The following is a 27604-nucleotide window of genomic DNA, read 5'->3' on the forward strand; positions in this document are numbered from 1 at the left end:
AATGAGTACATTAGAGGGTCAGCTCAAGTTGGATGGTTGGGAGACAAAGTCAGACAGGTGAGATTGTGTTGGTTTGGACATGTGCAGAGGAGAGATGCTGGGTATATTGGCAGAAGGATGCTAAGGATAGAGCTGCCAGGGAAGAGAAAAAGAGGAAAGCCTAAGAGAAGGTTAATGGATGTGGTGAGAGAGGACATGCAGGTGATGGGTGTGACAGAACAAGATGCAGAGGACTGAATAATATGGAAGAAGATGATCTGCTGTGATGACCCCTAATGGGAGCAACAGAAAGAAGAAGAAGAAGATGGTGGTGGATTTTAGGAGGCCCAGGCCCCTCCTGAACCCTGTGATCATCAGAGGTGACTGTGTGCAGAGAGTACAGACCTGTAAATACCTATAAATACCTGGACTGCAAATGGATGATAAACTGGACTGGACTGCCAATACTGATTCTCTGTGCAAGAGAGGACAGAGCCAGCTATACTTCCTTAGAAGACTGGTGTCCTTCAACATCTGCAATAAGATGCTCCAGATGTTCTATCAAACAGTTGTGGCAAGCGCCCTCTTCTACGCGGTGGTGTGCTGGCAGCATTAAGAAGAGGGATGCCTCACGCCTGGACAAACTGGTGAGGAAAGCAGGCTCTATTGTAGGCATGGAGCTGGACAGTTTGACATCCGTGGCAGAGCGACTGGCGCTGAGCAGGCTCCTGTCAATCATGGAGAATCCACTGAACAGTATCATCTCCAGACAGAGGAGCAGCTTCAGTGACAGACTGCTGTCACTGTCCTGCTCCACTGACAGACTGAAGAGATCGTTCCTCCCCCAAACTATGCGACTCGGGGGCTGGGGTAAATGTTAACATTATTCAAAGTTATTGTCTGTTTTTACCTGCATTTTTATTACTCTTTAATTTAATGTTGTTTTTTGTATCAGTATGCTGCTGCTGGAGTATGTGAATTTCCCCTTGGGATTAATAAAGTATCTATCTATCTAAGAAAAAGATATACAAACACTTTCATATTCGTACGAGCCCGAAATTTACTCCGTTAGAATGAGTATTGATGTATTTCTAAGTGTACCTATGGTAGACTCTTTCTCTTTCAAGAGAGGGCTGATTCATGCCTTGTGCTCACTGCTCTTTGGATTGGATTTACTGTTTCACAGGCCACCTCGAACTGGATTCAAGTTGTTCGATTACGACTGGATGTGTTATGGGTCGGGCGTTGTATAAAGCATATTATAATTGAACTCAATTTAAGATTGACGTTACAAAGAGGTAAAAAAAAAACTTTTAAAGCAACAGTCGTCGTCATATTACCTCGGATCAAAAAAAAAAGGCTCATCAGATTTGAAATCCGAGTTGTGAAAGCGTCATTTATTTGAGACGCGTCTGTGGGCTCAGTTATGTTTGGCCCAAACAGCACTCCGTACAACTCATACGTTTCTTGGATGCTAGACAGCGTTGTTAGAATCATGTGACCGCGGCGATCAATACTTAATTTGTGGCTTTGTTTAGGTAGACCTGCGAGTCGATCGATTTGGCGTACAATATATTGGTCAACAGAGTGGTGAGTGCTTGACTGTGTTCTGCTTCTTGTATTACTCTTTTGTGTCACGCTAGGCTTGGATAGCATGTACTGATTCCTGGAGTGAGGACTCCCATCCCGCGCGCTGTTTTAAACAGGAGCGGATCAACGTGACAAGTGTGTGCTGGAAGCGGTACAGACATGAAACAGCAGCATATGAGTTTGTGCACAGGGGCAAAGTGAATAGTCATTGAGAAGCACGTAATGCGGCAGCGGTCGTTCGTTTTGTCTTAAGGTCGTTGGCCGATTGTCCAGTGGTTCCAACAGAGAGGCGGGCCTGGCCTCCGCAGCTACGGTCCCTGCTTCATTTAATAATTCTAGTTCATTCAGAGGCTAGAAACAACAGCTGATCACGAGGCAGTGCATACTGTAATTAATTCCTATTTATTTGTTCTCACATTCAGTCGCCGGTCATTGCTTTTGCACAACCGTGCCTACTAATGCTCACAAAAATTATGTATTATTTTTTTTCCGTTTCTTTCTCAATCCAATCAACGATGGGTAGTGAAGGACGGGTTTCGAGTCTAAATGAAACCTTCACCCTTTAAGGTGTTCTCATCAGACAGAGAACAGCTATATAATGCACGATTTAAAAATGGTTTGCATGTAAAAGCCATCGTGAACTTCAGTCTAAAACTCATCTCGTGCATTTAAGTATGTGTTTTGTACGTGTCCGTGTGTATGAAACGACCATATGTCAGTCCGTTTGACCTATCAGGAGATCATACACCTCGGTTCTCCGTGACGTGAGTACGCACATTTCTATTCAATTAACATGACATGGAGCAAACTCTGAGGGCCTCGCGTCCCGGGCACGCCCAGTATTAAAAGCCCTCCTTCCGCCGATCGGCTGTCCAGACTCCGTTAATCCAATTTTCGGGATGTCAGAATAAATGCTGAGAAAAGGAGCGGCAGTTGAGCGCAGGGTTCACCCTACGCCAAGAAATGTTTTTTTAACCATATTACCTAATTACACCCTCTTCCTCCAGAACTGACACTGAAGAAAATGGAAGGATAATAATGAATGGTAAAAATATCGTATTTAACTAATGTGGTTACACAAGTAAAATAACTGAAGGAAGTATAGCACTATTTTTTTTTTCAGAGGTTTCTTAATTGAGGGTCTGATAAAGATTAGAATCCACTTTGGTTACTCCACAGCTCACAAATCACCTGAACAGTAAATCCATTGAAACTACAATGCTAATTTAATGAACGATTGTAGCCCACCATTCCTCGGTACTTATAATGCTCTTCATAACTGATGGCTGGATCACCCTGTTTGTTTTAGTAGGCTAGTAATAACTTGTATCTTCAAAAAGGTGGATGTTAATTTGACACTGAGAAATAAAAATCGTGAGTGGTCTCACTTTGACTTTCTCGTATGCTCAGATATGGGGATGGATATTTAAAGAGTAAATCGCAAGACAATGATTATGTTTTTATATTATGTACATTAAAGTACCATCAACAACAAATCAAATTAATAATATATTGAACAATTATTATAAAAGTAAAGTTGAATAAATCGGACTCTGTAGCTGCATGAATTAAAAGTAAAGTACCACTTACAGTTAGCGGAAATATCCCAAAAGTTGATAGAAGTGTGCGTTTTGTACCTAATACTTGTTTGCAAAATTTAGTTGACCTAAGTGAAAGCTACTCAAGTTATCATGTTTACACACACACCCATTTTCGGACTCCAGGAGGTCTAAAACATCGAGATTCATCAAAATCTCAAAATGGAATTTTTGGAGGATTACAGTACTTTCCCTACAGTTTGTATACAAGAAAGTAAAAAAGAATGAGCTGCTTTGACTGTTAATCTTTCAGTATGTGTAACATCATGTACTAGGATTAACTTGCATTTCTTGCTAATTTATGCTTTGTACAGCATTAGCTTTCCTGTACTCACTTCCTGTCATATCACTTATCTAATGTTATTGGGAAATATTATTATTATTATTATTATTAAAATCCTATATTAAGCTTTTTTTAAAAGATATTATACAAATCCATTGCAAACAGCAGAGTACATAAATGGAAGCATTCATTCTCATTATGTGATATCCATCCATCCATACCCATTTTCTTTTAAAGGAATAATCCACCCAAAGATTTTATTTTCTTTCTACAGTGCATCCGGAAAGTATTCACAGCGCATCACTTTTTCCACATTTTGTTATGTTACAGCCTTATTCCAAAATGGATTAAATTCATTTTTTTCCTCAGAATTCTACACTCAGCACCCCATAATGACAACGTGATGCGCTTTGAATACTCTCCGGATGCACTGTATGTTACTTACCCCATGTAGTTTGTAGTGATGGCCAAGAAAAAATTTAGCCTTATGTTTTCATGCAGAATGTAATATAATATAATCCAAGCCAATGCTTTACAATGGTAAAGAATGTGAAAAAAGTCTTTGGGTGTCATGTTGGGGAGGAGGGGGTGTTGAATCTCACATTACTAATGTCACCATAATCCATGTTAGTTATCCAATCTTATACTCAAAATGTGCAAAACGCATACAATTTTACTTCTGAAAAAATCAGCCCACATCATAAAGAGGAAATGCAAGTCACATTGGGATCAGCCTCTCCCCCTTGTTCACTGGTCAAGGGTCTTCATTTCAGAAAGAATTGATGCTTTCCACATTATGGCATGCAACAGGAAAAGTGCATCCGAGTTTTATAAATGGTGTGGAAAAGCCGGATGTCCTCAATAAATACATAGTAAGTAAAATGTAAGTGGTCAGGCCTTTTACTATTGAGTGGCATCCCATTCAGGTGTAGTTCCTTCCATGAATTAAAACCACTGCAATAGACTTCTGTAATATAATATAAAGTAGCCTAACTGCATACTGGCTGTTATTGCTGATATTAGATTGGTCTTGCTGCTTAAATTCTGGTAAAGGTGAACACCTCTTATGATAGTGTGATAAAATAAAATAAAGCAAAATGGATTTAAGCACATATTTCCAAAATTGTTCATCACTGACTCGCCATGGGTACAACCAGAATTAAAAAAAAATGTGGAAAGGAACACTGCTGGCGGAAGCAACAACAACAACATTTATTTCTATAGCAGGTTTTCATACAAGTGATGTAGCTCAAAGTGCTTTACAAGATGAAAAAAGAAAAGTATAAAAATAAGATTAGGCAATTCTAAGTAACAAAGAATAAAGTAAGATCTGATAGCCAGAAGAACAGGAAAAACAAAAAAAAAATTGCAAATGGCTGGAGAAAAAAAAAAAAAAAACCTAAATCTGCAGGGGTTCTGAGGCCACAAGACCACCCAGACCCCACTAGGCATTCTACTTAACATAAATGACCTCAAACAGTCCTCATGGTTTTCAGGCTTCATGTGGAAGAACTCATTGTAATCAATTGATGTCTTTTTTGAGTAGTCCAGAGAGGAGTGCGTTACAGTAATCTAGTCGATTAAAAACAAAAGCATGAACGATTTTTTCAGCATCTTGTAAATTTATAAGGGATCTTACTTTTGCTATATTTCTTAATTGAAAAAAATGCTGTCCTAGTGATCTGATTGATATGTGATTTAATATTTAGGTCAGAGTCAACAACAATTAAATTCTTTAGTTCTATCTTAACTTTCAAGTCTCAATGGATCAAGTTTATTTCTAATAACCTCATTATATTCATTTTTGCCAATCACTAAAATTTCTGTTTTCTCTTTATTTAGTTTGAGAAAATTACTACTCATTCATTCAGAAACACAAGTAAGACATTGGGTCAGTGAACCAAGAGAGTCAGGGTCATCAGGTGCCATTGATAAGTACAGTTGCGTGTCATCAGCATAGCTGTGGTAGGTCATGTTATGCCTTGAGATAATCTGACGTAACGGAAGCATGTAAATCGAAAAGAGCAGCGGACCCAGGATAGAGCCTTGTGGAACACCATATAGAATATCATGTGTCTTTGAAGTATAATTACAACTAACAAAGAAATTTCTACCTGTCAAGTAAGACTGAAGCCAGTTTAAGACACTGCCAGAGAGGCCCACCCACCAACTAAGGCGATTTATAAAAATATTGTGATCAGTGGTATCAAATGCTGCCCTCAGATATAACAGGATGAGAACAGATAAACGGCCTCTGTCTACAGTGGACGCACATGGGGTTAGAGGACATGCAGAGCAACACATAAAGGAGATGTTGTGACGGTGCGGGTCCGGCCCCTAGCTCCCTCTTCTGGTTTTGGGAGTCTCTTGAACCCGATGATGTCGATAGTCATGACCGGGATGAGCTGTACAAATGAGGACACCACATGCAGTAAGGGGAAGGTGCAAAAGTGTTCAGTGCTTTTATTAAAAACAAACAAAAAACAAGTGTTCAAAAAGAAAGTGCATTGCTTCAAAATTCATAAATAAATAATCCATAAAACCAGGTGAAAAAGTGAAGGTTAAAATAATCTCAATAAATAAATTTGTTAAAAACAAGGTTAAAATACTGACAGGGACAGTCCTTTTTAAAAGCCCAGTGCCTTTCCCTTTATCTTTATTCCCTCACGGGCCTTGCAGCAGAGGAGTCGCCCTAACAGCAGACTCAGCTGATCCTCCTCAGTTCTGGTTGCCTGCCATTCTACGGCTAAGGACAGGTTCCCTTGCAGGACCAACACTTGGGTCCCCAAAGGCCAGGGCACTCACGCTGGGGCTCTCCTCTAAAGCTTCCTCAACCCCCTGCTGCCTTCCCGGTGTTAACACGACGAGCTGTTCAAACTCCCAGTCACTCCCGCTCCTCACTACTGTTCAGCTGGTCCCTCCCATTCCCATCTGCCTCCAAGGGTCGGCCATGCACTCTTCTGCAGGGGCTCACCTCCCAGCTGCCTGCCTTCTCTCTCAGAAGCCTGCTCTTCCAGCTCGCTCTGCACCCATACCGGCTCTTTCCGCCTCCTGCCTTCTTCTTCTCTCTACTAATCTCCATTCTTTCTGTTCCTTTCTTTTCTCTCCTCGCACTCTTGCTTCCCTTTTTAAAATGGGGACGTGGCACAGCTGTGACAATTAGCGGCTCCCGGCACCAATTAGGGTCACAGACAATCCCACACCTGTGCACTTAGTGTAGAACCGCCCGCTCCCGCATCGCACCCGGGAACTGCTCTCACCATGCTACCACACCCCATTAGTGCGGCGATTATTTATTTAAAATGGTGCTGATCAGCCGCGGACCTCACTTTATCACAGATGCATGCAAGCAAGAAGGTCGTAAACTGGTACAATTGCAGTGTGCTGTTAAGTTTTTTGCTGTTTCCTCTTAAATATATGTTATATATAAAAGGAACATATTTAAAATTGATGAAGTAAATTTCTTTTGGTTAAACTTTATTACTTTTCTAATAATTCACTTATCATTTAGATTTTCTAATTCCACTTTCTCAGCAATCATACTCAATAATGGTTTCTCTTACCCATATAGTAGATAAGTGAAGGTCTGTCATGTTTATAGTAGCAAATGAGGAATGGTTTGCAGTTCTGCTAGCACCACATACCTCCTAAAATTCTTTACCTTCTTACTAAATGAGAAGCAGTCTGTTTTGCTCTTGTATGGTTCTTTAAATAACTTTACTTTCAGAAGAATGACTAAAGTATACAATGTCTGAAAAAAATGCTGTGCTCTTTCTACAGGAGAGTAAGATGAATTTACCATTTACGTGATATTTATATCGACAAGATGGAGAAGATTTGCCAGGCTGTTCAGACATCTCCCAATATGGTATATAAATGTGAAGAAGGGGACAACAGAAAGGTAATGTTAACTCAATCATTAGACCAGAACTCCATTTTTAAGTATGCTGTGGAGAAAAGGACTGTGCATATTAAGGAAGAAATGTGTGAATGGCAAGCTGTCCATTGCAGCCAGGAGAGCCCGTCCACCATGCAGAAGGACTGTGAGCAGGTGGCAGGCATCACCAAAGCAGACTTTGAGTGCAAGTCTGTCAGCAATGATATGCAGAAGTATGTGATTGGAAATGGTTTCAAAGAAGAAGGCCCTGACTCGCCGCTTTTCTCGCAGTATTTGCATCCTAATGAAGGTGTAACCAGGCTAGAGACGGCTGAGAGTAGATGCAGCTTTCTTCATTCTGCCCATGTGAAGTCTGAAACATTGCATTCTGACCGAATGACGACTGACAAAGCATTGTCTCCAGATCATTTTGTCAAAGGTAAGTGTTAAAATAAATTACCTCAAAGATGGCCTTTAGTTGCTTTTTTGTATTTAAAGTGGACGTATATGTTTGATTTAATAAAAAAAAAAAGTATTGTTGGAGAATAATGGAAAACAATTTTCTCAACATGGAGTTAAGAAGCATATGCTAGTCATTTATTTACTGATGCATACTAAATCGATTTGTTTTTACATAAAATTAATGTTTTTTCCACTTACCTTGTCTGCATCATTATTATGCAAATTAGGCTTATTTTTCATATTCTAAAAATGGTGCTCTTAAAAATAAAGCAGAATATCATTACAAAGGGATATATGTGTGCACTGATATTGGAATCACTCAAAGCAGCTAGGCAGTATACCTAAACCTTATTGTTTAATTTTTATTTTACTTTGGCCACTTCCAACTCTAAAGTGTATTAAGCATGTTTGACAATGAATGGATGAATGAATGAATTATCCATCTTTTAATTTTAAAATTTTGTGTTTTTGCATTGCAGGGTAGCATGAAGCATAGGCCTGTTGTGGCAGCAACGGGCACAGATGCAGAACTTTGCCCTGGATAGGATGCCATTACATTTTAGGCCACAATTATGAACAAACCATCGCTCACAAATCATCCTTTCCTTTCAAATCCTGCTTACCGTATACACTCGCATATAAGTCGGGTCTTAAAACCCGAAACATTGATCATAAAATCAGACTCTGACTTATGCGTGCGTTCAAAAATGCGACACTTATTTATTTTTTTACATCTTCTTGCCTTCTTCAATCTCCCATCAGTTTCTCAGACACATCGAGTTTTGTTACAGCAGCGCAATTACCAATTTCTTTCGCCACTGCAATGATGTTTAATTTAAAACCAGCTTCATATTTTCTTCTGACCGAATGCTCCGTCGTAGATAAGGGATGCTGTTATGATAAAGGTGTATGAGAGTGTGAGATACAAAAAACACAAATCAGTGCAAACGTTGCTTCGGAATAGTTCAGGTATTACTGTGTGGTCATGTAGGCACAGTAGAGAGAGGCTAGGAGCGCACGCTGATACAGCGCATTGCAGCACCCACATAGAAAAAAAAAGGCAGTGGTTACTCTCTCAGGTGGGCATTAGCATATCGTAATCTCTTGTACTAATAGCGTGAGTTTTCTGCATATACCAGAAATTATACGGTAAAATCAAGTGCCGACTTATCCGCGAGTATATACGGTATTTCAAGATAGTGTTGCAGTTATCCAAACCTTATCCTAGAAGTATCCAGCGAAATCTTTGTCACAAAGTACACACATATTCTGCATGTGCATGACCAGCTTTTATTTTCAAATTTCCAATCAACCCAGCAGGTAAATCTTTTAGATAGTGGAAAAAATCCATAATCTTAGAATAAACCTGCAGAAACCCAGGGAGAAAATGAATGTATGGCCTGGCTGTAAATTGGCACCCCTGAGATTCCTGGAGCCTTTACCCAGGAACGCTGACCATTGCAGTACCATGCTGTACCTTTTTACACTATTACAGGTATATCTTACCCAGATTAATCCAAGTAAAAAGGCATTAGCTTCTCTTTTGAAAGTAGCAAGTTGCAGACAATTTAAATGACTTAGACAGTTTACTTCTCACAATGTGGATAAGGGGTACCACACATGAAAGGTGGAGACATGGATCAGAATGTAAATGTGAAACAGGATGAATTCAAGGAAAGAGACACAGAGATGAAATTTGCTCTACCAAATGCAATCCAGTTATTGGGACTTTCTTCTCTGGAAGTCTAGCCTCATCTTTCAGGTTTCTAGGAGAAGGAAAACAATAACAACATTTTTGTTACTACAGCACATTTTTATACAAGAAACGTAGCTCAAAGTGCTTTACACAACGTAAAAGAAGAGTTACAAGAGAAAAGCTGCAAATTATAAATAGTCATATATAACTACAAGGGACGTTCAAAACCTTTCTGCACTTTTTTTAGCTCTATGTATTAAGAATTTCAAAAACAAATGACATCACTTTTCTACATAGTCACCTTCGTCTGTGATGCAATTTTCCCAGCGTCGTACTAACTTTTCATTGCCCAATTACTACTACTGACCTTCACTGTTTGCAACGAAAATATAAAAGTGCAGAAACGTTTTGAACATCCCTCATAAATAGCTAATATATAAAAATAATTTATAAAGAATCAATATGCACTTACATAATATATACAGGTGCTGGTCATAAAATTAGAATATCATGACAAGGTTGATTTATTTCAGTAATTCCATTCAAAAAGTGAAACTTGTATATTAGATTCATTCATTACACACAGACTGATGTATTTCAAATGTTTATTTGAACCTGTATGTGTATATATATATATATATATATATATATATATATATATATATATATATATATATATATATATATATAATTAAATAGCAGAATCCTAATTTCAAGGTAACTTTTCAAGTTCTTTAAGATAAGTCCGAAATTATGATCAGATGGCTAGAGAGAATAGAAAAAACAAAAAAAAAACTCCAGGGGCAAGGTGCTGGATAAAAAAAAGAAGAAATCTGCCGGGGTTCCAGGCCAAAAGACCACCCAGCCCCCACGAGGCATTCTACCTAATATAAAGGTGCTAAAGTCTGTCTTATTATTATTTTTTAATCTTCATATTAGTCAGTTCAGTGAAGTTGGTCTCATAGACAGTTAGAGTATCTACTTTCATTCCATCCTCATAAGTGGCTGCATAGTATTGTGATCAGATGGCAGTGGCATAAAATGTCACCACAGGGAATCCAGCAAAGAAAACAGAAAAGAGAAAATGACTAACAGCCTTTAACTGAAAAGATACTTCTGGTGTCTTTGAGTCCAATGATATTCCCTCACTGCTGTTGCATAGATTTATTTGCCCTGGAAGTTAACACTGATAGGTTAGGCTGCATTAATTAAAAAAAGAAAAAATAATAATAAAATTACAAGATATTAGTAGTGTGGGTTTGATTTCTCGGTGAGAATGCACTTTGACCGAGATGAAAATTACAGGCAGTCATTTTTTTATTTTATTTTAGTTTCCCACCTTGAGTATATAAATTTCCTCAACATCTGTACTAAACCGCTACAGATATGTATGTTACTTCCAGATCATCATCGTTATATCCTACAGAGTTTCCTGTTTCTTTTGTAGCATTCGTACTCTAACCATTTGTTGACATGAACACTCCACCTTTGCTGTCAGCTATGAACAGAAAAAATAATGCATATTCTTCCCTCAGGAAGACACTGGAAAATTTGGTGGAAAGGGATGATTTTCTAAGACTAACTAGGGATAATTATATTTACATGTGAAGGTAGAATTAATATGGAATAAAAAAAAAAAAAGTAATTCCCATGCTGAAAAAAAAGAAGGTAAAAGACCAAATGTTTCGGCTGTGTGCTCTTAATTAGGATCTCATATACATGATGAAAGCTAAACAGCCAAAATGTTGTGCCTCTTATGTTGTCTTGTTTTCAGTGTGGGAGTAACCTTTACTTTTTCCTTTGCAGTTGCTTACTGACACAGTCCTTCACGACCTCCAATGGTGCTGCTGCTACTACTACTACTTAAAAATGAAAGTTTCTAGGTCAATACCTAACTTCTCTTTTAACACTCTTTAGAAATCTAGACAAAAATATTTAAGTGTAAAGGAGCACAGAATCTATTAGGCTGTGCTGTGGCTCATTTAGTTTTTGTAAATCTTGCATATGAGTGTACTGAGACAGTCTTTTAAGATCAAAGCTGCATATTCACAAATAAAAGTTAGACTTGAGAGACAATAGAAGCTTTCTGTTACTGTCATTAAAGTAAACATTGTACATTTGAAATAAACTGATTAGCCCACTGCATTTAATTGTTGAGATAACTTCTTTTTTTATTATTAAAGATTTCCAAGAGAATGGCAGCTGCTCAGTGTCTTCATTTCAAAAGGCCATCCTTCAGGAGAAAACTAAACTGAAACAGCATAGTGAAAATATTGGAACTACTGTGTCCTGTGTGGTGAGTTTGAAACTGGCCCCTGCAAATTGTTATCGACTTCCTGTGGTCAAGCTGACCAGGATTGATTCTATCAAAAGTCTTCAGTGGCTCCATAATAAAAATTCTGTGGCTTTGTTTACCTGCAGACTGTGCGGAAGGTGCTTTAACTACAGATCACATTTGGATGAACACATGAAAAGGCATATTGGAGTGAAGTCACATTTTTGTAATGAATGTGGTAAGCAATTCATGCTTAAAAGTCACCTTCAAAGGCACAAGAAAATTCACACTGGAGAAAAGCCATATTGCTGTTCTAAGTGTGGCAAGAGATTCCTAAATAAAAGTAATTTTCAACGACACAAGAGAACTCACAATGGGCCTCGAGAGAAGCCATATTGCTGTGTTGAGTGTGGCAAACTATTCACAGAAAAGGGCACACTTCAGAGACACATAAGAACTCACACTGGAGAGAGGCCATATAGTTGTTCTGAATGTGGAAAACAGTTTGTGGAGAAAAGCAATCTCCGGAGGCATAGAAGGACTCATACCGGAGAGAGGCCATATTGTTGTACTGAATGTGGTAAACGATTTGTGGACAAAAGTCACCTTCGGAGACACAGAACTTCTCACACAGGACTGAAGCCATATAGCTGTGCTGAATGTGATAAACGGTTCATAAGCTTAAGTGATCTTGAGGTGCACAAGAGAATTCACACTGGTGAGAAGCCATTTGGCTGCGAGGAATGCGGCAAGCAGTTTGCAAGTATACGCACGCTTCAGTCACACAAGAGAATTCACACTGGAGAGAAGCCATTTTCCTGTACTGAATGTGGTAGGAGATTCATAGAAAAAGGATCCCTGCAAAAACACAGGAAAACTCACACAGGAGAGAAGCCATATCGTTGCACCGAATGTGGCAAACAGTTCACAAGGATACGGAATCTTAAGGAACATAAAAGAATTCACACGGGTGAAAAGCCACACTGCTGTACTGAATGTGGCAAGCGTTTCATATGCCGAAGTTCTCTACGGAATCACAAAAGAATCCACATGGGAGAGAAACTGTATTGCTGTACCGAATGTGACAAGCGGTTCATGCAATTAAGTCATCTTCAGGCCCACAAGAGAACTCACACTGGAGAGAAGCCATATGGCTGTACACAGTGTGGTAAACGATTCATGCAGATCAGCCACCTTCAAGCACACGAGAGAATTCATACAGGAGAGAGGCCGTACTGCTGCAATGAGTGTGGCAAAGGATTCAAACAAGTAAGCGCCCTTCAGGGACACAAGAGAATTCACACTGGCGAGAAGCCCTACTGCTGTGCTCAGTGCGGAAAGCGATACACTCAGAGAAGCAGTCTGTATGCACACAGTAAAATCCACATAGCTTTAATGAACAGGGTAAAAGATAATGGTAATGCATCCTCTGCAGAGACACAGTCAAAGTTGCAGCCATCCATTTTTTGAATCGGCTTCTTTCACCATATGGCTGAGGAAGCTTAAGCTGCAGTGGAGTAAGGAGTGAACCAACTCTGCATGGAGCACCAGTGCATCAAAGACCAAGATCATTATCTCCAGTGTGTAACTTAATCCAGGGGGCTTAACTATTGTCTTTCTTGTTCTGTGTAGTGTTAAATCAACCTCTTAAGCAGCTTTTGTCAACTGTTGAAACATTTCTGGTGCTCAAACAACAACAACTTACCATGCAGAGGTGTGATGACAGGTCACACAGGTCAGGTCCTTGAACAAATTCTTAATGGCTTTAACTTGGACACCTAGGGATCTTGTGGACATCCACCATCATTTTGCCAAGATCTTTAGGTGTTGCTCTTGATGTATATTTGAGGATCATCACCCTGCCAGAATTTCACTCTCCTAGGTCTGGTTTAGGTTCTTCTGGGCAATTTGCCCCTTTGGCTCCATTCAGTGTATTCCTTTAATCCAATGCTGGTCCTCGCTGTTGAAATGCAGGTATTAACCTGATGTAGCCACTCACATCCTTCATATCAGGGATGATGCTAGATGGGAAATGAGCTTTGTTCACTTTGTATTAGGGATGCTCTGATCACATTTTTATAGGGCCGATTCTCTCCTTTTTTTTCCTCTCTCTTTTTAAAAAACTTTTACACTAAGCTCTTGCATAACCAGATTCAGAGAAGCCTTGTGTTCTATATTAAAGTATTAACTTTGATATTTTTATAATTAAACTGTAGATGACATGTAAATTTTTTATTGACATAATTAAATTCTGTAGGTTTATTGTATTATTTATTATAATTTATTAATTTATTATTTATGTATTGTTGACTATAAAAGTGCTAATATTTATAAAATTCCATTGCAATACTTACTTTTTAAACAAATTAAATATGCAGACTAAATAATAAATATGACATTAAATATTATTAAAAAAATCAAATAAGTTAAAATGCTTCTCATGATTACAGACTGTTATATTGTTTAATTTCTTCTATAATGCACTTACCTCCAACAAGCATACTTTCAAAAAAGACTTTTCATCATTTACCCAACAAAAATGTATTTTCTCACACATTGATTCAATTAATTTATATTGGCAGTTAAACACTGCTTAAATGTAAGCAGACACACACAGGTTGTACTCCTTTTTAACCATGAATTGCACTACAGCTTTTTTGCTGTAAATATACATTTACTATTTTATACTTTTTTCTTTTTCTTTTTCAGTGTAGAAGCTAGTAATACTAGGGTGTTGTACTGTGTTAGCCATTGCGCATGTAGTGAGAAGTCAAGTCAAATGACTCCTTTTATTGGCGAACTAAAAACGATTACAATATGCAGGCTTTTGAGGCAACTCACACACCTTCTTCAGGCAAGATGTAATCCAGAGACTGGAGTTCCCTGTGTTTATATAGACACTAGGACAGATTCAACTTTGGAAAACCTTTAAGACAAAAACCATTAGACATCTTAAATGTACAAAATTAATAGACCTCTTCAGGCTAAGATTCATTTAGCAAGAGAGGAGAACAATGTATGGTCAAGATCTTTGGATAAGATAACTGTCCAACAAAACCTTTTGAAGTTTCTGATGAGTTTTTCCATACAATGTGGGTCTATAGTCAGGTTGTCTGGGTCACTCCGAGAGATGCAAAGAATCCTCATATCTGGCCATAAAACGCTTGTCTCTGTTTAAACCATATTGAAATGTGTTCAATTTTAGCATGAATTTAACTTCCCATTCTTTTCTCTCTTGCTATGTTCTGAAGTTGCCCGTAAGCACTGTGACTTCAAAGTGTAGAAGCTAGACATTTGTAATTCTTGACATTTAAATATAAATATGGGTGACTGTTTTAATTATGTTGTACTTGTTTCTTACCAAAACATGACACACACAAACAAATAAACAATAGTACAATTTTTTTTAAAATGCAGCAAATCTATGAAAAGATGTTTATCAAGACGATGCAAGGCTAACGTGCTTAACAAGTTTACAAGTAAAATAGACACATTTTGCTTTTAAGCTAACAAGCCTGTTGTTTACCAAGCAGAAATTTCAGTCTTTTCTTTATCTTTTTCTAAACAAAAACGCAAGCTGCAGTATTTAACACAATCTTGCTCACTTTCCGAACTCAGACAAGCAGTGTTCATTTTAATTAAAGGACAAAATAAAACAGTCTGAACTCGTTAAAAATAGCTTTCCTCATCATTTGTCTAATTGCTCAGGATGACTCCTCTGATTCCTTTTTCTCAGTTTATTACTCCAATTTATTTAATGTAAAAGCCGGTCTTCTCTCTATTTCTCCTTGTTAAGTCTGCCTTGCTGCTCTCTGTTTACAGGAGGTTTGCAGCAAAAAAAATGTGTGAAATTTCAACTACCGTAATGTCTTCAGTGAAGGAGCATTACAACTAAATTACAGTAGTAAAGCTTAGAAAAGCAGGTGCTGACAAAAATAGTTGGTACTTTTCTATTATCGTGACACAAATCGGTGGGGCTGCCACCCCCACTGTCTTAAATTATTAGACTGGCCTACCTACCTCAACCACAAATACTAACCTTAAAGTTGGAGGGGGTGGAGCATAGTTACCTATAGGTCCCTAATGTTAATGCCCCCTTTGGCTGCATCATGATAATACGATTTGCGTCACAATAATAGAAAAATACCAAATAGTTTTTTTTTTTGTGATTGGCCAATTTTACTGATCACCGATTCAGTCTTTTTGTTTTGAAGATTGGGCAACTGATCAATCGGAGCATCCCTACTTTGTATTCAGGTAACGAGTTCCGCCATTGTTCACCAAAACTTAGAGTCTTTAATGATCTCTCGTCCCTTGTAAACTCCAATTATGTAATTTCTTAAGCCTGAATGGTTTCTGTCTCACCACTTTTTCTTCGAAGTTACTTCTGTAGATCACTTCAGAAATTGTGCTTGATACAGGTCATCTTCTGTAAGTCATTGATATTTGGAGTTTTGTCAGAGTACTTTTCAAGTTGTATCTTCCAGCTAGGCTGTCCTTGTCCAGTTGTCATGTTTAGGAAGGAGGCCAACTGGTTCTTTATTCATTCCATTACTGTTTACTATATATTTGGAAAATTCAAATAGCCTGGAAAGTAGAGCTGCACAGAGAGATTGTTGCCTTCATGTAGAGCAGGGTTGGGCAAAGTCATTCCTGGAGGGCTGTAGTGGCTGCAGGTTTTTGTTCCAACCCAGTTGCTTGATAAGAAGCTCTTATTGCTCAAGTAACACGTCTGCTTCACTTTAGTTGTCTCGCTCGTTAAGATTTTGAACCTTTATTGCATTTTTAGTCTTAAACAGCCGTATTCTCGGATTTTAATTGCTCCTTATTGGCAATAAAATGCAAATGACAAAGGAAAGCAACAGTTCTCCTTTTACCTTGTTACCAGTTACACTTGTGTGTATTTATCGTGCACTGTTTGGTTTAATTAAATACTTTAGTTTTTTTAGTTCTTTATTTCGCCTTATACAATTTCTTGTATTAGGAATTTAGTAGTTTTCGCATACCCCTTGGGGTCAGAGCGCAGGGTCAGCCATTGTACAGCACCCCTGGAGCAATAACAGGTTAAGGGCCTTGCTCAAGGGCCCAGCAGAGTAGGATCTCTTTTGGCAGTGACGGGGATTCGAACCGGCAACCTTCGGGATACCAGCACAGATCCTTAGCCTCAGAGCCACCACTTGGAAGGAAAGTGAAGAGAAAAAAGTGAAGGACTGAGAATTACTCACCTGTTTTAGACTTAAATTATTTGGATGATATCCTTAGAAAGGAAAAAAAAATCTAGGATATGAGACTGACCTGACATGGCAGAATTAAAGCACTAACAAGCCATTAAATTAAATTATCGGCAAGGATTGTTTTCTAATTAAGCAACTGGGTTAGAACAAAAACCTGCAGCCACTGCAGCCCTCCAGGACTGACTTTGCCTGCCCCTGATGTAGAGCTTCCACTCTCACATGTATTGTCACTGGTAGGCCGTAAATGAGATAAATATTTTACTCCTAAAATGTGCCAATCATGGGGAGATTATTATAGGAGGACTGTCCATCTATTAAAATGAAACTGCATTCACCTCAGCTTCTTTTGGAGGATCATCACAAAAGGGTGAATCACTTGGCAGTCTAAAGCTGTCATTTATTCACCTAAAATCATAGATAAATACAAAATTTTGTAGACAAGTAAATTTAGTTTGTTCCCTAGCAAACATGAAAATCTCTAAGACGATAAATACTTTCTAAAGGTAAAGCTTGCTCAATAAATGTGAATTGAAGTGAGCCTCATGGAAATTAACTATGCTTATACTAGACCAGGGGTGGGCAGATTCAGTCCTGGAGGGCCGCAGTGGTTGCAGGTTTTTGTTCCAACCCAGTTGCTTAATTAGAAACCAATCCTTGTCAATTATTTAATTTCATGGCTTGCTAGTGCTGTAACGCTGCCATGTCAGGTCATTCTCATATCCTAGATTTATTTTCCTTTCTAAGGATATCATCCAAATGATTTGAAGTCTAAAACAGACGAGTAATTCTCAGTGCTTCACTTTTTTCTCTTCACTTTCCTTCCAAGTATTTAATTAAACCAAATAGTGCACAATAAATACACACAGGTGTAAATGAAAACAAGCTAAATGGAGAAATGCTGGTCTCTTTTGTCATTTGCATGGTATTGCTAATTAGGAGCAATTAAAAACCAAGAATACAGCTGTTTAAGACTAAAATAAGCAATAAGGGTTCAAAATCTTAACGAGGGAGACAACTAAAGTGAAGCTGAAGTGTTACTTGAGCAATAAGGGCTTCTTATTAAGCAATTGGGTTGGAGCAAAAACCTGCAGCCACTGCGGCCCTCCAGGACTGAATCTGCCCACCCCTGTACTAGACAATGGCCACTGTACCATACTGCGGTGTAAGAATAGGAACGGAAAACGGTGAGAAAGGAATTCAGAAATCAAGAAGAAATAAATACTTCTTGAAAGACGCAGTTGTGAATAGGTGTTTTGGTGGAGACGACAGATAATGAGTCGAAAGATCTAACCCTAGAAAAAGCCACGTACAACTGACGCTTCTGAAATTCGATTACGTAAATATAATCAATAACAACCCCAAAAAGATGTTGTTGTAGAATGTCTCTAAGTAATTCCTGCAGCTTAATCCAAAAGACTCGTACTACAATATCAAGTCTGTGCTCCAGTCTTTGGGTATCTGACAGTGCATATGGAATTTCCGGCCAAGCAGGATTACATGTGAAAGTGATAAGTAAATCAGGCTTTCTGAATTTACGTACTATGGCCATGGCATCCTGATAGTTTTGTTCCATGTATCTTGGACTTCCTGGAAATGTGGACGGTAATATGATCATTTTGCCTACATGTACGTTGTTATTTTCAGCGTTTCTTTGCAGTGCGTCTGATAGTCCTTTGTATTGTTCCACATGCAGATCTTGTTGATGTAATCTGAGATAGTTGAGACGCGCGCCCTCTGTTTTAACATACGCATCTACGACGTACTGTTGGAATAGTTTGCCGCTGGAGTGCAAAATACTAAATGTATTCCTCATTGCTAATCTGTACGCGTAAAATTGGCATTGAGTATGCCTTATTCGCTTGGCGGATCTTTTATCGGGAACATGTTGTAAATCTTTATGCCAGCCAATGTCTCCGTAAGGGAATAAAAGTGGGTAAACCATAGGATTGCAATTCATATTGAGCGTGGAAATCTGTTTACAGGAGTTGCCAATGGGCTAGATGCAAATGTCCCTTTCAGCAGGCGTTTCGCCATCTTCTCCAACGAAAATCACTGCAACATCGGTGTGACATGTTGGGGCATTGTATCGTTGTAAATCCTGCCTAGGGATTTCCTTGAAAACCATTCGTACAGATGCTGTTGGATTGGACTGAGCGATTTCATGCATGTGTTTGTATGATTTAGCGAAGGGGTTGATGGTTCTGAGCATGGAATTTAGCTGGAGAAGGACATTTTCGCTGCATGCAGAGTTTGCTTTATTTTGTAAGCGTACTTCAGTAGCTTGCGCTGTGTCAAAAACATACAACTGTCCATATCCTGGAGAGGTAGAAGTGTTAGCGTATAGTGGAGAGATTTGGTGATAAATTTGCCTGTGTATTTTAAAACAGTATGTTCCGTATCCAGGAGGTTGAGTTATCTGTGCACCCATGGAAGTAAACGCTAGAGAAGAGTTGTATTCTCGAATGTATTCACGATAATTTTTAGCTTCTGATGTTTGCTGTGTAAGAAGCTGTTGTAAAGACACAGGTGGCTCCCGCAAGAGTGGTAAAGCTACTTTACCGTCATGGCAGCACCTCGAGTACTTGTTGGATGTATTACGCAGGCAGCGTGGGGAAGGGTTTGGAAGAGGACGAATAGGAATCGAGAAATGCCGTGTCGGCTGCGTGTGGGCGGGACCGGTTTTGAAGTGGAAGCAGGACAAACCAGAAGAGAAATATATATAAGAGATTCAGAATTATTTCACTGCATATATCCCTTTGTTTGCCACAAGAGCGCAGCATCTATGAGACCACTCAATATGGATAGAGGAGGCCTTCATTAGCATCCAGCATGCTTTCATTTGGAGTGAAGGTTATGTCTGACAAACTGCTGAGGGAATGGATGTGCTGGAGTTTGTGAAATGGTGCAAAACATGGACCTCCAATTACAGAGAGTGCAGCCATAGTAGGAAGAATATTGACTTCATACTGTATTTCAACCTTGTGACACGAGGCCTAGTCTGTAGGGCTCTAGAAGGAACAGTCAGTCATTTTCCAGCCCGCTAAATCCTAACACAGGGTCACGGGGGTCTGCTGGAGCCAATCCCAGCCAGCACAGGGCACAAGGCAGGAAGAAATCCCGGGCAGGGCGCCAGCCCACCTCAGGGTACACACACCCACACACTAAGCACACACTAGGGACAGTTTAGGACCGCCAGTGCACCTTACCTGCATGTCTTTGGACTGTGGGAGGAAACCGGAGCGCCCTCCAGAAGGGTGAAGCTAAAAATGGTTTATAGTGTGACCCACCTTTCCAATTCATAAAAAAATGGGATAACAAATGGTTTTGGGGACAGCAACTACATTTGTAAAGTCCATCTTTTGGGATATTTGTTCTTTTAATGTCATTTCTATTATATATGGGAAAAACTAATTGGGCAGATAAATACAAAGTAAATCATTCCATTTATAGTTGCTGTCTCCATAGTCAAACTTAAAATCTAAATAACCTGAAAACTGTTGTGTGAAGTCTCTTTCGGCTTCTGTCTGTATTTTGCTTTGTGGAGTAGGGGCAGGCAGGATCCTTGTCTTCAGATTCTGATCAATTCTATTAGGTTAACTTCAACCCCCAACTGCCGTTTGGTGTCCAAAATAAATTTGACGTGTGTTGATGTGTGTATCCATAATCTTAAAGTTGATTGGGCAACAGTCATCTATGGCCAAGTGCTAAGCTTGGAGAAAGTAGCAGAAATGATTACAAATGATTTTGCAGATTCTAACTTGATTTCAATGATAATGTGAACCTGCCCGCTTTCAGGCATAAATGACAGGTTTTTGGATTTGGCAACATGTGACATTTCCCTTATCTTTTAGGATGTGATACCTACAGTGTCTATAAAAAATATTAACCCCTTGGAAGTTTTCACATTTTTTTGTTCTACAACATTGAGTCACAGTGGATTTAATGAGGGGTTTTTGACATTGAATAACAGAAAGAGACACTCTAATGCTAAAGTGAAAACAGGTCTCTTCAAAGATGTCAGTTTTCCCAGTGAATGAGGACAGAAACTGCATGGTAACTGATATAGTGCAGTTAAGCTGATACAGTTTCAATGCTAGGAATTGTTCCTCCATCCATCATCCAACCCGCTATAACCTAACTACAGGGTCACGGGGGTCTGCTGGAGCCAATCCCAGCCAACACAGGGCGCAAGGCAGGAAAAAAACCTCGGGCAGGGCACACACACGCACACACACACACGCACACACACTAGGGACAATTTAGAATCGTCAATGCACCTAACCTATATGTCTTTGGACTATGGAAGGAAACCCACGCAGACACGGGGAGAACATGCAAACTCCACACAGGGAGGACCCGGGAAGCGAAACCAGGTTTCCTAACTGCGAGGCAGCAGCGCTACCACTGCTTCACCTTGCTGTCCCCGGAATTGTTTCTGTTTTTGTTAAACTGAATTGGAGATTGTAGTATGGTATATCATAGCTTCACATAGTCTTGTCTGGTGGAATACTAACCCGATTTCAGTTCAATCAAAGAGCAGTGTCTTTGTTGTAATTGGGTATCATGCAGCTGAAAGAAAAATATCACACTTGGAGCAGCCATAGCTCGGTTTCTAAACTCTAAACATTTACTTATTTCTCTGATGCCGTTATCCAAGGTGACTTTCAACATTTATGATACAATTGTTTACATTTCTTTTGTTTTTTCAATTGGAGCACAAGCAGGTCAAGTGACTTGCTGATAGTCGCAGTGTGTCATTAGCAGGATTTGAACCCACAATCTTAGGGTTTGAAGTCCAAAGCCTTAAACACCACAACACACTGCCTGCCTCTTGTTATGTCTCACTCCAGTACATACTCCTTCAGTTTCATGGTTAGGATAAAAAAGTTAATCTGCTTTTGAGTTCTGTCCAGAACATGCAGAACCATCATTCCTTTAAACAAATATGTAACTCTCTGGTTATTTTCTTCAAATGTATCAGTTGTGACCACAAGGGGATACCGTTGAGCCCCAAACTGCAAAACACAATGACACCCAGGCAGTCCTGGACTCAAAGTACTCAAAGTACATTGACAGGTTTGATTCTTCTGTACACCACACAAGTGCAGCAATTCCTTCTCCTTCTCACCTCTTTCCCACCAGTGTCGTCCAACTTCCTCCCGACTCTTGACTCTGCAAGAAAGGTGAGATGCCCCATTTCATTTTAGACCTGTGAGTACATCCGGTGCCACAACAATACCCTGTGGAAGCACTTTTGGGTCATACGGAGGCTTGGTGAAACATTAAAGTCTTCTTCTGGCAGTGCCCCCAAGGACCCCAACGAGGTCACCCTTCTGAACTACACATCCCAAGGAACCTTGCAGGTGTCCAAATTGGGACTGCAACAGAGGAACACTGCCACCTTTCATTGTCCCCGATATTCAGATTTACCTACTCCATCCATTATTCCAACTCCCCATCTGGGATTAGGAGCAGAAACCAACCCAGCTGGGCTGCACCTTCATTTACATATTTGCCATGTAATGGCCTACCCGGCCAGCTATGGCACCAAACTTCAACCCAGTCGAGATGCCTGTTCATCCATTATGGCACTTAACACAGTTAATAAATAAAGTATAAATTGTACAGAAAGAAGAAAAATAGGGAAACTCTATAGCAATGCACGAGGGTTGTTCAAAACGTTTCCTCACTTCTTTTTAAACTCTATTAAGAATTTCAAAAACAAATTACATCACTTTTCTATATAGTCACCTTCGTCTGTGATGCAGTTTTCCCAGTGTTGTACCAACTTTTTAGTGCCCTCAGCACAAAATTCTTCTGTTTTCGTGAATCAGTTCTAGGGTTCTTTCTTCATACCTCGTGGTCGTGTTTGTAGCTGAACATCCAGAGCGCTCTGCATCCGTCACACTAGTCCGGCCATTTTTGAACATTTCAATCCACTCATAGACGACTCTACAAGAGAGAACTTCATCCCCAATCCCCACACTGAGCACACATGAGAAGATGAATTTGTGCTCCCGGCACACCTTCTACTCAAAAAAGCATTTGACAGAATGCTGTTCCTCTTTGGTGCAATTTATAAGTTTCGCAGCCATCTTTAGCACAGTGTCAACTCTTATACTGAACTCCAAGGGCAGCCGGCTTGCTAGATGGAGATAGTCACATGACACTCTCAAACATGACCAATTACTACTCCTCTCGCCTTCACCGTTTACTACGAAAATATAAATGTGTGGAAACTTTTTGAACGTCCCTCGTATATTCAGCACAAAATGTTAGCCAAATCAAGTTTAAAATATTTATGCTTTTAAATGAGGCTTAAGACATGTTGTTTTAGGGGGTCAGTCTGTAATCAGAAAATTAATTCCACACCAGGGTTAATTGTGACCTACTTTGCTTATTTTCTCTGCTGTAAAATTGTTACAGCTTTACAGTACAGCTGGGTGAATCTTTGAATAACGTTGAGAGAGAAAGATTATTTAATTTTAGTCCTGAAAGACTAATTCACTACAAAGAGATGACGACAATCATAACAGGAGTCATTCTTCTAGAAAGCTGGAGAAATCTGCGCCCGTTAAAGATGAGAAGAGCACAGAAATGCCATAATGGAAGTCCAGAGAGATACAGCAGGCATCCATTATCTACTGCAGCGGTTCTCAAACTATGGGGCGCGCCCCCCCTAGGGGCGCAAAAAAGGGGTGCGAAGATGTGAAAAAAAGAAAACAAGAATCGAAAATATGAAAAATACATCTATTGAAACCAAAACAAATTAACTTAAACTATATTCTGATACTAGAAAAATAAATATAGAGTTAGATAAATGCCGATAAAGTTAAGTAGGTATAATAAAATATGCATCTATGATATATCATTAATTAAAAAAGAACAAATTGGTATTAGTGGGCTCCTTTCAAAAAAACGTTAGGGGGGCGCGATTAAAACTTACGAAAACTCGGGTCGCAAATACTTAAAGGTTGAGAAACGCTGATCTACTGTAAGTAAGCTGGTTTAATTAAGGGGTTAGGAGGAAGTGCCAGATGGGGCGGAGTCAAGCCTAGCAGCATCCAATCCAAAGCAGGAACTATCAGCTGACCCCAAAGTCTCATTCCATGTACCAAAAGGAATAACCTGATCAAGATGATTGTGACGCCAAGTGCCACTGTAGGACACGGAGAAGGGAAAGAGAATGGGACGGGTTTATGGATGGATAAACGGTGAGCTGCATTTATCTAAATATTTTAAATCAATCTCAGGAGCAGGTCAGTGTGCTAGAATAAATTAATGCATTTATAGCCTTGGTGTAAATGTTGAGACTGATAAGACCCCTCAGATATTAACTAGTTATTTTTCCCAGAGTTAGAGGGGTGACGGCTAAAGGCTACCCTTCCTACAAGTTTTAGGTTGTCCTGTACCTCTTCTTTCTTTTGTAAACCCGGATTATTAATCATGACCATCACAAGGATGAGTATTTACAGGGATTAAAGAAAAATATGTCAAGCAGGCTGGAATCCTGGGCATCAAAGCCTTGTGTTTATGCTGCAGTTTGTTGGCATGATTTTGGTGAAGACACGGAAAAGCTCACCATTAGGAGAAGGTTATCTGATGTCAAATTCTTCGGCATCTCCCTGTCTGTTGTACGTAGTTAATGGTGTACACGGATCTAAGTGAGTTTTGCTCAATTTTTAATATAAATCAATGCTTGTGCTCTGAATCTGTGCACCATACTGACTGACATCCTGCCCAGAGTCAATCAAAGCCCCTTGCTCCTGATGCTGTATTTTCAGCAGGCTCAGGCCTACATGACCTTATAGTAGAATAAGAAGGTTTGGGAAACAAGAGAGTAAATGAATGTACCTGACAATCACATTTTAGCAGCTTTTACTTGTTTTCCAGTGGTAACAATGACAAAGTCACATGTTATGAAATCCAGCAGCTTACATAATGTCACTGCACATTTATTTATTACAGGAAAACTGGATAGCTAATCATAATCCAAGTTATCTATTGGACATTCTCATCAATTTGATCTCTTTTTATTGCGTGACCTCTAAGGTGCTTTCCAGGCAAATAAAATCTGCCTTTCCCAAAATCTTCCAAGCATCTTTATTTTCTGTGAAATATTCTTGGTAATGAATTCTTGGGCCTAGTAAGGAGGCTTTAGAATTGATTAAATATTTTAGTTCACAAAATCTATAACAATCAAGATAGAAAACGGATCCTGTCACGATGCACTACTAGAAAGTGATGAAGCATCATGTCAGATCAGTCATATTTAAGTCACTGTTCTGCGGAGACATGCAATAATGAATTTTGTTGTACTAATTACTCATGACAATAAACTTAACTTTAATTATTTATAGAGTGTGTATTTTTCACACCAATCAGCCACAACATTAAAACCCATGACAGGTGAAGTGTAGTGAATCACATCGATTATCTTGTTCCAATGGCACTTGTCAAGGGGTGGGATATATTTGACAGCAAGTGAAGAATCCGTTCTTGAAGATGATGTGTTGGAAACAGGAAAAATGGACAAGCGTAAGAATCTGAGCAACTTTGAAAAAGCCAAATTATGAGGACTGGATGAATGGGTCAGAGCATCTCCAAACTGGTGGGTCTTGTGGGGTGTACCCAGTATGCAGTGCTTAGTATCTACCAAAAAGTAGTTAAAGGAAGAGCAACCAGTGAACCAGTGACAGGGTCATGGGTGCCCAAGGCTCATTGATGCACATGAGGAGTGAAGGCTAACTCGCATGGTACAATCCCACAAACAGCTACTGTAGCACAAAGTGCTGAAAAACATAATGCTGGCCATGAGAGAAAGTTGTCAGAATATACAGTGCACTGTGTAGCCTCAGAGCAATCACAGTGCCCATGCCTACCACTATCCACTGCTGACAGTGCCTACAATGGGCATTAGAGTGTCAGAACTGGAACATGGACTAATGGAAGAAGGTGGCTTGCTCTGATGAATCAGATTTTTTTTTAGTTCTTGTGGACAGCTGGGTGCATGTGCATCATTTAACTGGTGATAAAATGACAGCATGATGCACTATGGAAGAGGGCAAGATGACAGAAAAAGTGTGATGCTTTGGGCAATGTCCTGCTGGGAAACTTTGTGGATATTGCTATAAGAAGTACCACCTACCTACAGATTATTTCAGACCACATATACCCCTTCTTGACAATGGTATTTAGTAATGGCAGTGGCCTCTTTCAGCAGGGTAATTCACACTACCAAACTACAAAACATGACAAAGAGTTCAAGGTGTTCACTTGGCCTGATTGAGCAACTGCGGAATGTGTTGTAAAAACAAATCCGATCCATGGAGGCCTCAACTCGCAACTTGCAGGATTTAAAGGATCGGCTGCTAACAGCTTGGTGCCAAATACCACAGGACACCTTCAAAGGTCTTGTGGAGTCCTTGACAGGTCAGAGTTGGTCTGATGCCATGAGGGGGCCTACACGATATAAGGCAGGTGGTTTTCATGTTTATCTATCTATCTATCTATCTATCTATCTATCTATCTATCTATCTACAGTGGTGTGAAAAACTATTTGCCCCCTTCCTGATTTCTTATTTTTTTGCATGTTTGTCACACAATATGTATCTGATCATCAAACACATTTAACCATTAGTCAAATATAACACAAGTAAACACAAAATGCAGTTTGTAAATGGTGGTTTTTATTATTTAGGGAGAAAAAAAATCCAAACCTACATGGCCCTGTGTGAAAAAGTAATTGCCCCCTGAACCTAATAACTGGTTGGGCCACCCTTAGCAGCAATAACTGCAATCAAGTGTTTGCGATAACTTGCAATGAGTCTTTTACAGCACTCTGGAGGAATTTTGGCCCACTCATCTTTGCAAAATTGTTGTAATTCAGCTTTATTTGAGGGTTTTCTAGCATAAACCGCCTTTTTAAGGTCATGCCATAGCATCTCAATTGGATTCAGGTCAGGACTTTGACTAGGCCACTCCAAAGTCTTCATTTTGTTTTTCTTCAGCCATTCAGAGGTGGATTTGCTGGTGTGTTTTGGGTCATTGTCCTGTTGCAGCACCCAAGATCGCTTCAGCTTGAGTTGACGAACAGATGGCCGGACATTCTCCTTCAGGATTTTTTTGGTAGACAGTAGAATTCATGGTTCCATCTATCACAGCAAGCCTTCCAGGTCCTGAAGCAGCAAAACAACCCCAGACCATCACACTACCACCACCATATTTTACTGTTGGTATGATGTTCTTTTTCTGAAATGCTGTGTTCCTTTTACGCCAGATGTAACGGGACATTTGCCTTCCAAAAAGTTCAACTTTTGACTCATCAGTCCACAAGGTATTTTCCCAAAAGTCTTGGCAATCATTGAGATGTTTCTTAGCAAAATTGAGACGAGCCCTAATGTTCTTTTTGCTTAACAGTGGTTTGCGTCTTGGAAATCTGCCATGCAGGCTGTTTTTGCCCAGTCTCTTTCTTATGGTGGAGTCGTGAACACTGACCTTAATTGAGGCAAGTGAGGCCTGCAGTTCTTTAGACGTTGTCCTGGGGTCTTTTGTGACCTCTCGGATGAGTCGTCTCTGCGCTCTTGGGGTAATTTTGGTCGGCCGGCCAC

At 39.5% G+C, this 27604-nt stretch overlaps 1 protein-coding gene and 1 long non-coding RNA gene across 3 annotated transcripts in view; one reads left to right on the forward strand and one right to left on the reverse strand.

Annotated features, from left to right (window-relative positions):
• The window catches only part of LOC127527920 (uncharacterized), a 247273-nt gene that overhangs the window by 26065 nt on the left and 193604 nt on the right, over positions 1–27604 (reverse strand). The window lies entirely within an intron of this gene.
• Positions 1367–14075, forward strand: LOC114666056 (oocyte zinc finger protein XlCOF6-like). Of its 2 annotated transcripts, XM_028820770.2 has the most exons (3): positions 1367–1569; positions 7231–7766; positions 11669–14075. In XM_028820770.2, exons 2-3 carry the CDS (start codon positions 7277–7279, stop codon positions 13228–13230), a joined length of 2052 nt encoding a protein of 683 aa, XP_028676603.1. In that variant the 5' UTR covers positions 1367–1569; positions 7231–7276; the 3' UTR covers positions 13231–14075. The 2 variants fall into 2 exon arrangements, with proteins under 2 accessions (XP_028676603.1, XP_051781358.1); XM_051925398.1 differs by lacking the exon at positions 1367–1569 and having other exon boundaries at positions 7203–7766.

The sequence above is a fragment of the Erpetoichthys calabaricus genome, chromosome 1, assembly GCF_900747795.2.
Source record: "Erpetoichthys calabaricus chromosome 1, fErpCal1.3, whole genome shotgun sequence".
Taxonomy (NCBI): domain Eukaryota; kingdom Metazoa; phylum Chordata; class Cladistia; order Polypteriformes; family Polypteridae; genus Erpetoichthys; species Erpetoichthys calabaricus.

What these genes read in the sequence shown, in the direction of transcription:
- LOC114666056 (XM_028820770.2), top strand. Translation starts at nt 7,277, where the DNA reads ATGGAGAAGATTTGCCAGGCTGTTCAGACATCTCCCAATATGGTATAT. An exon ending in TCCAGATCATTTTGTCAAAG is followed by an intron (nt 7,767 to 11,668) that starts GTAAGTGTTAAA and finishes TTATTATTAAAG; the next exon opens with ATTTCCAAGAGAATGGCAGC.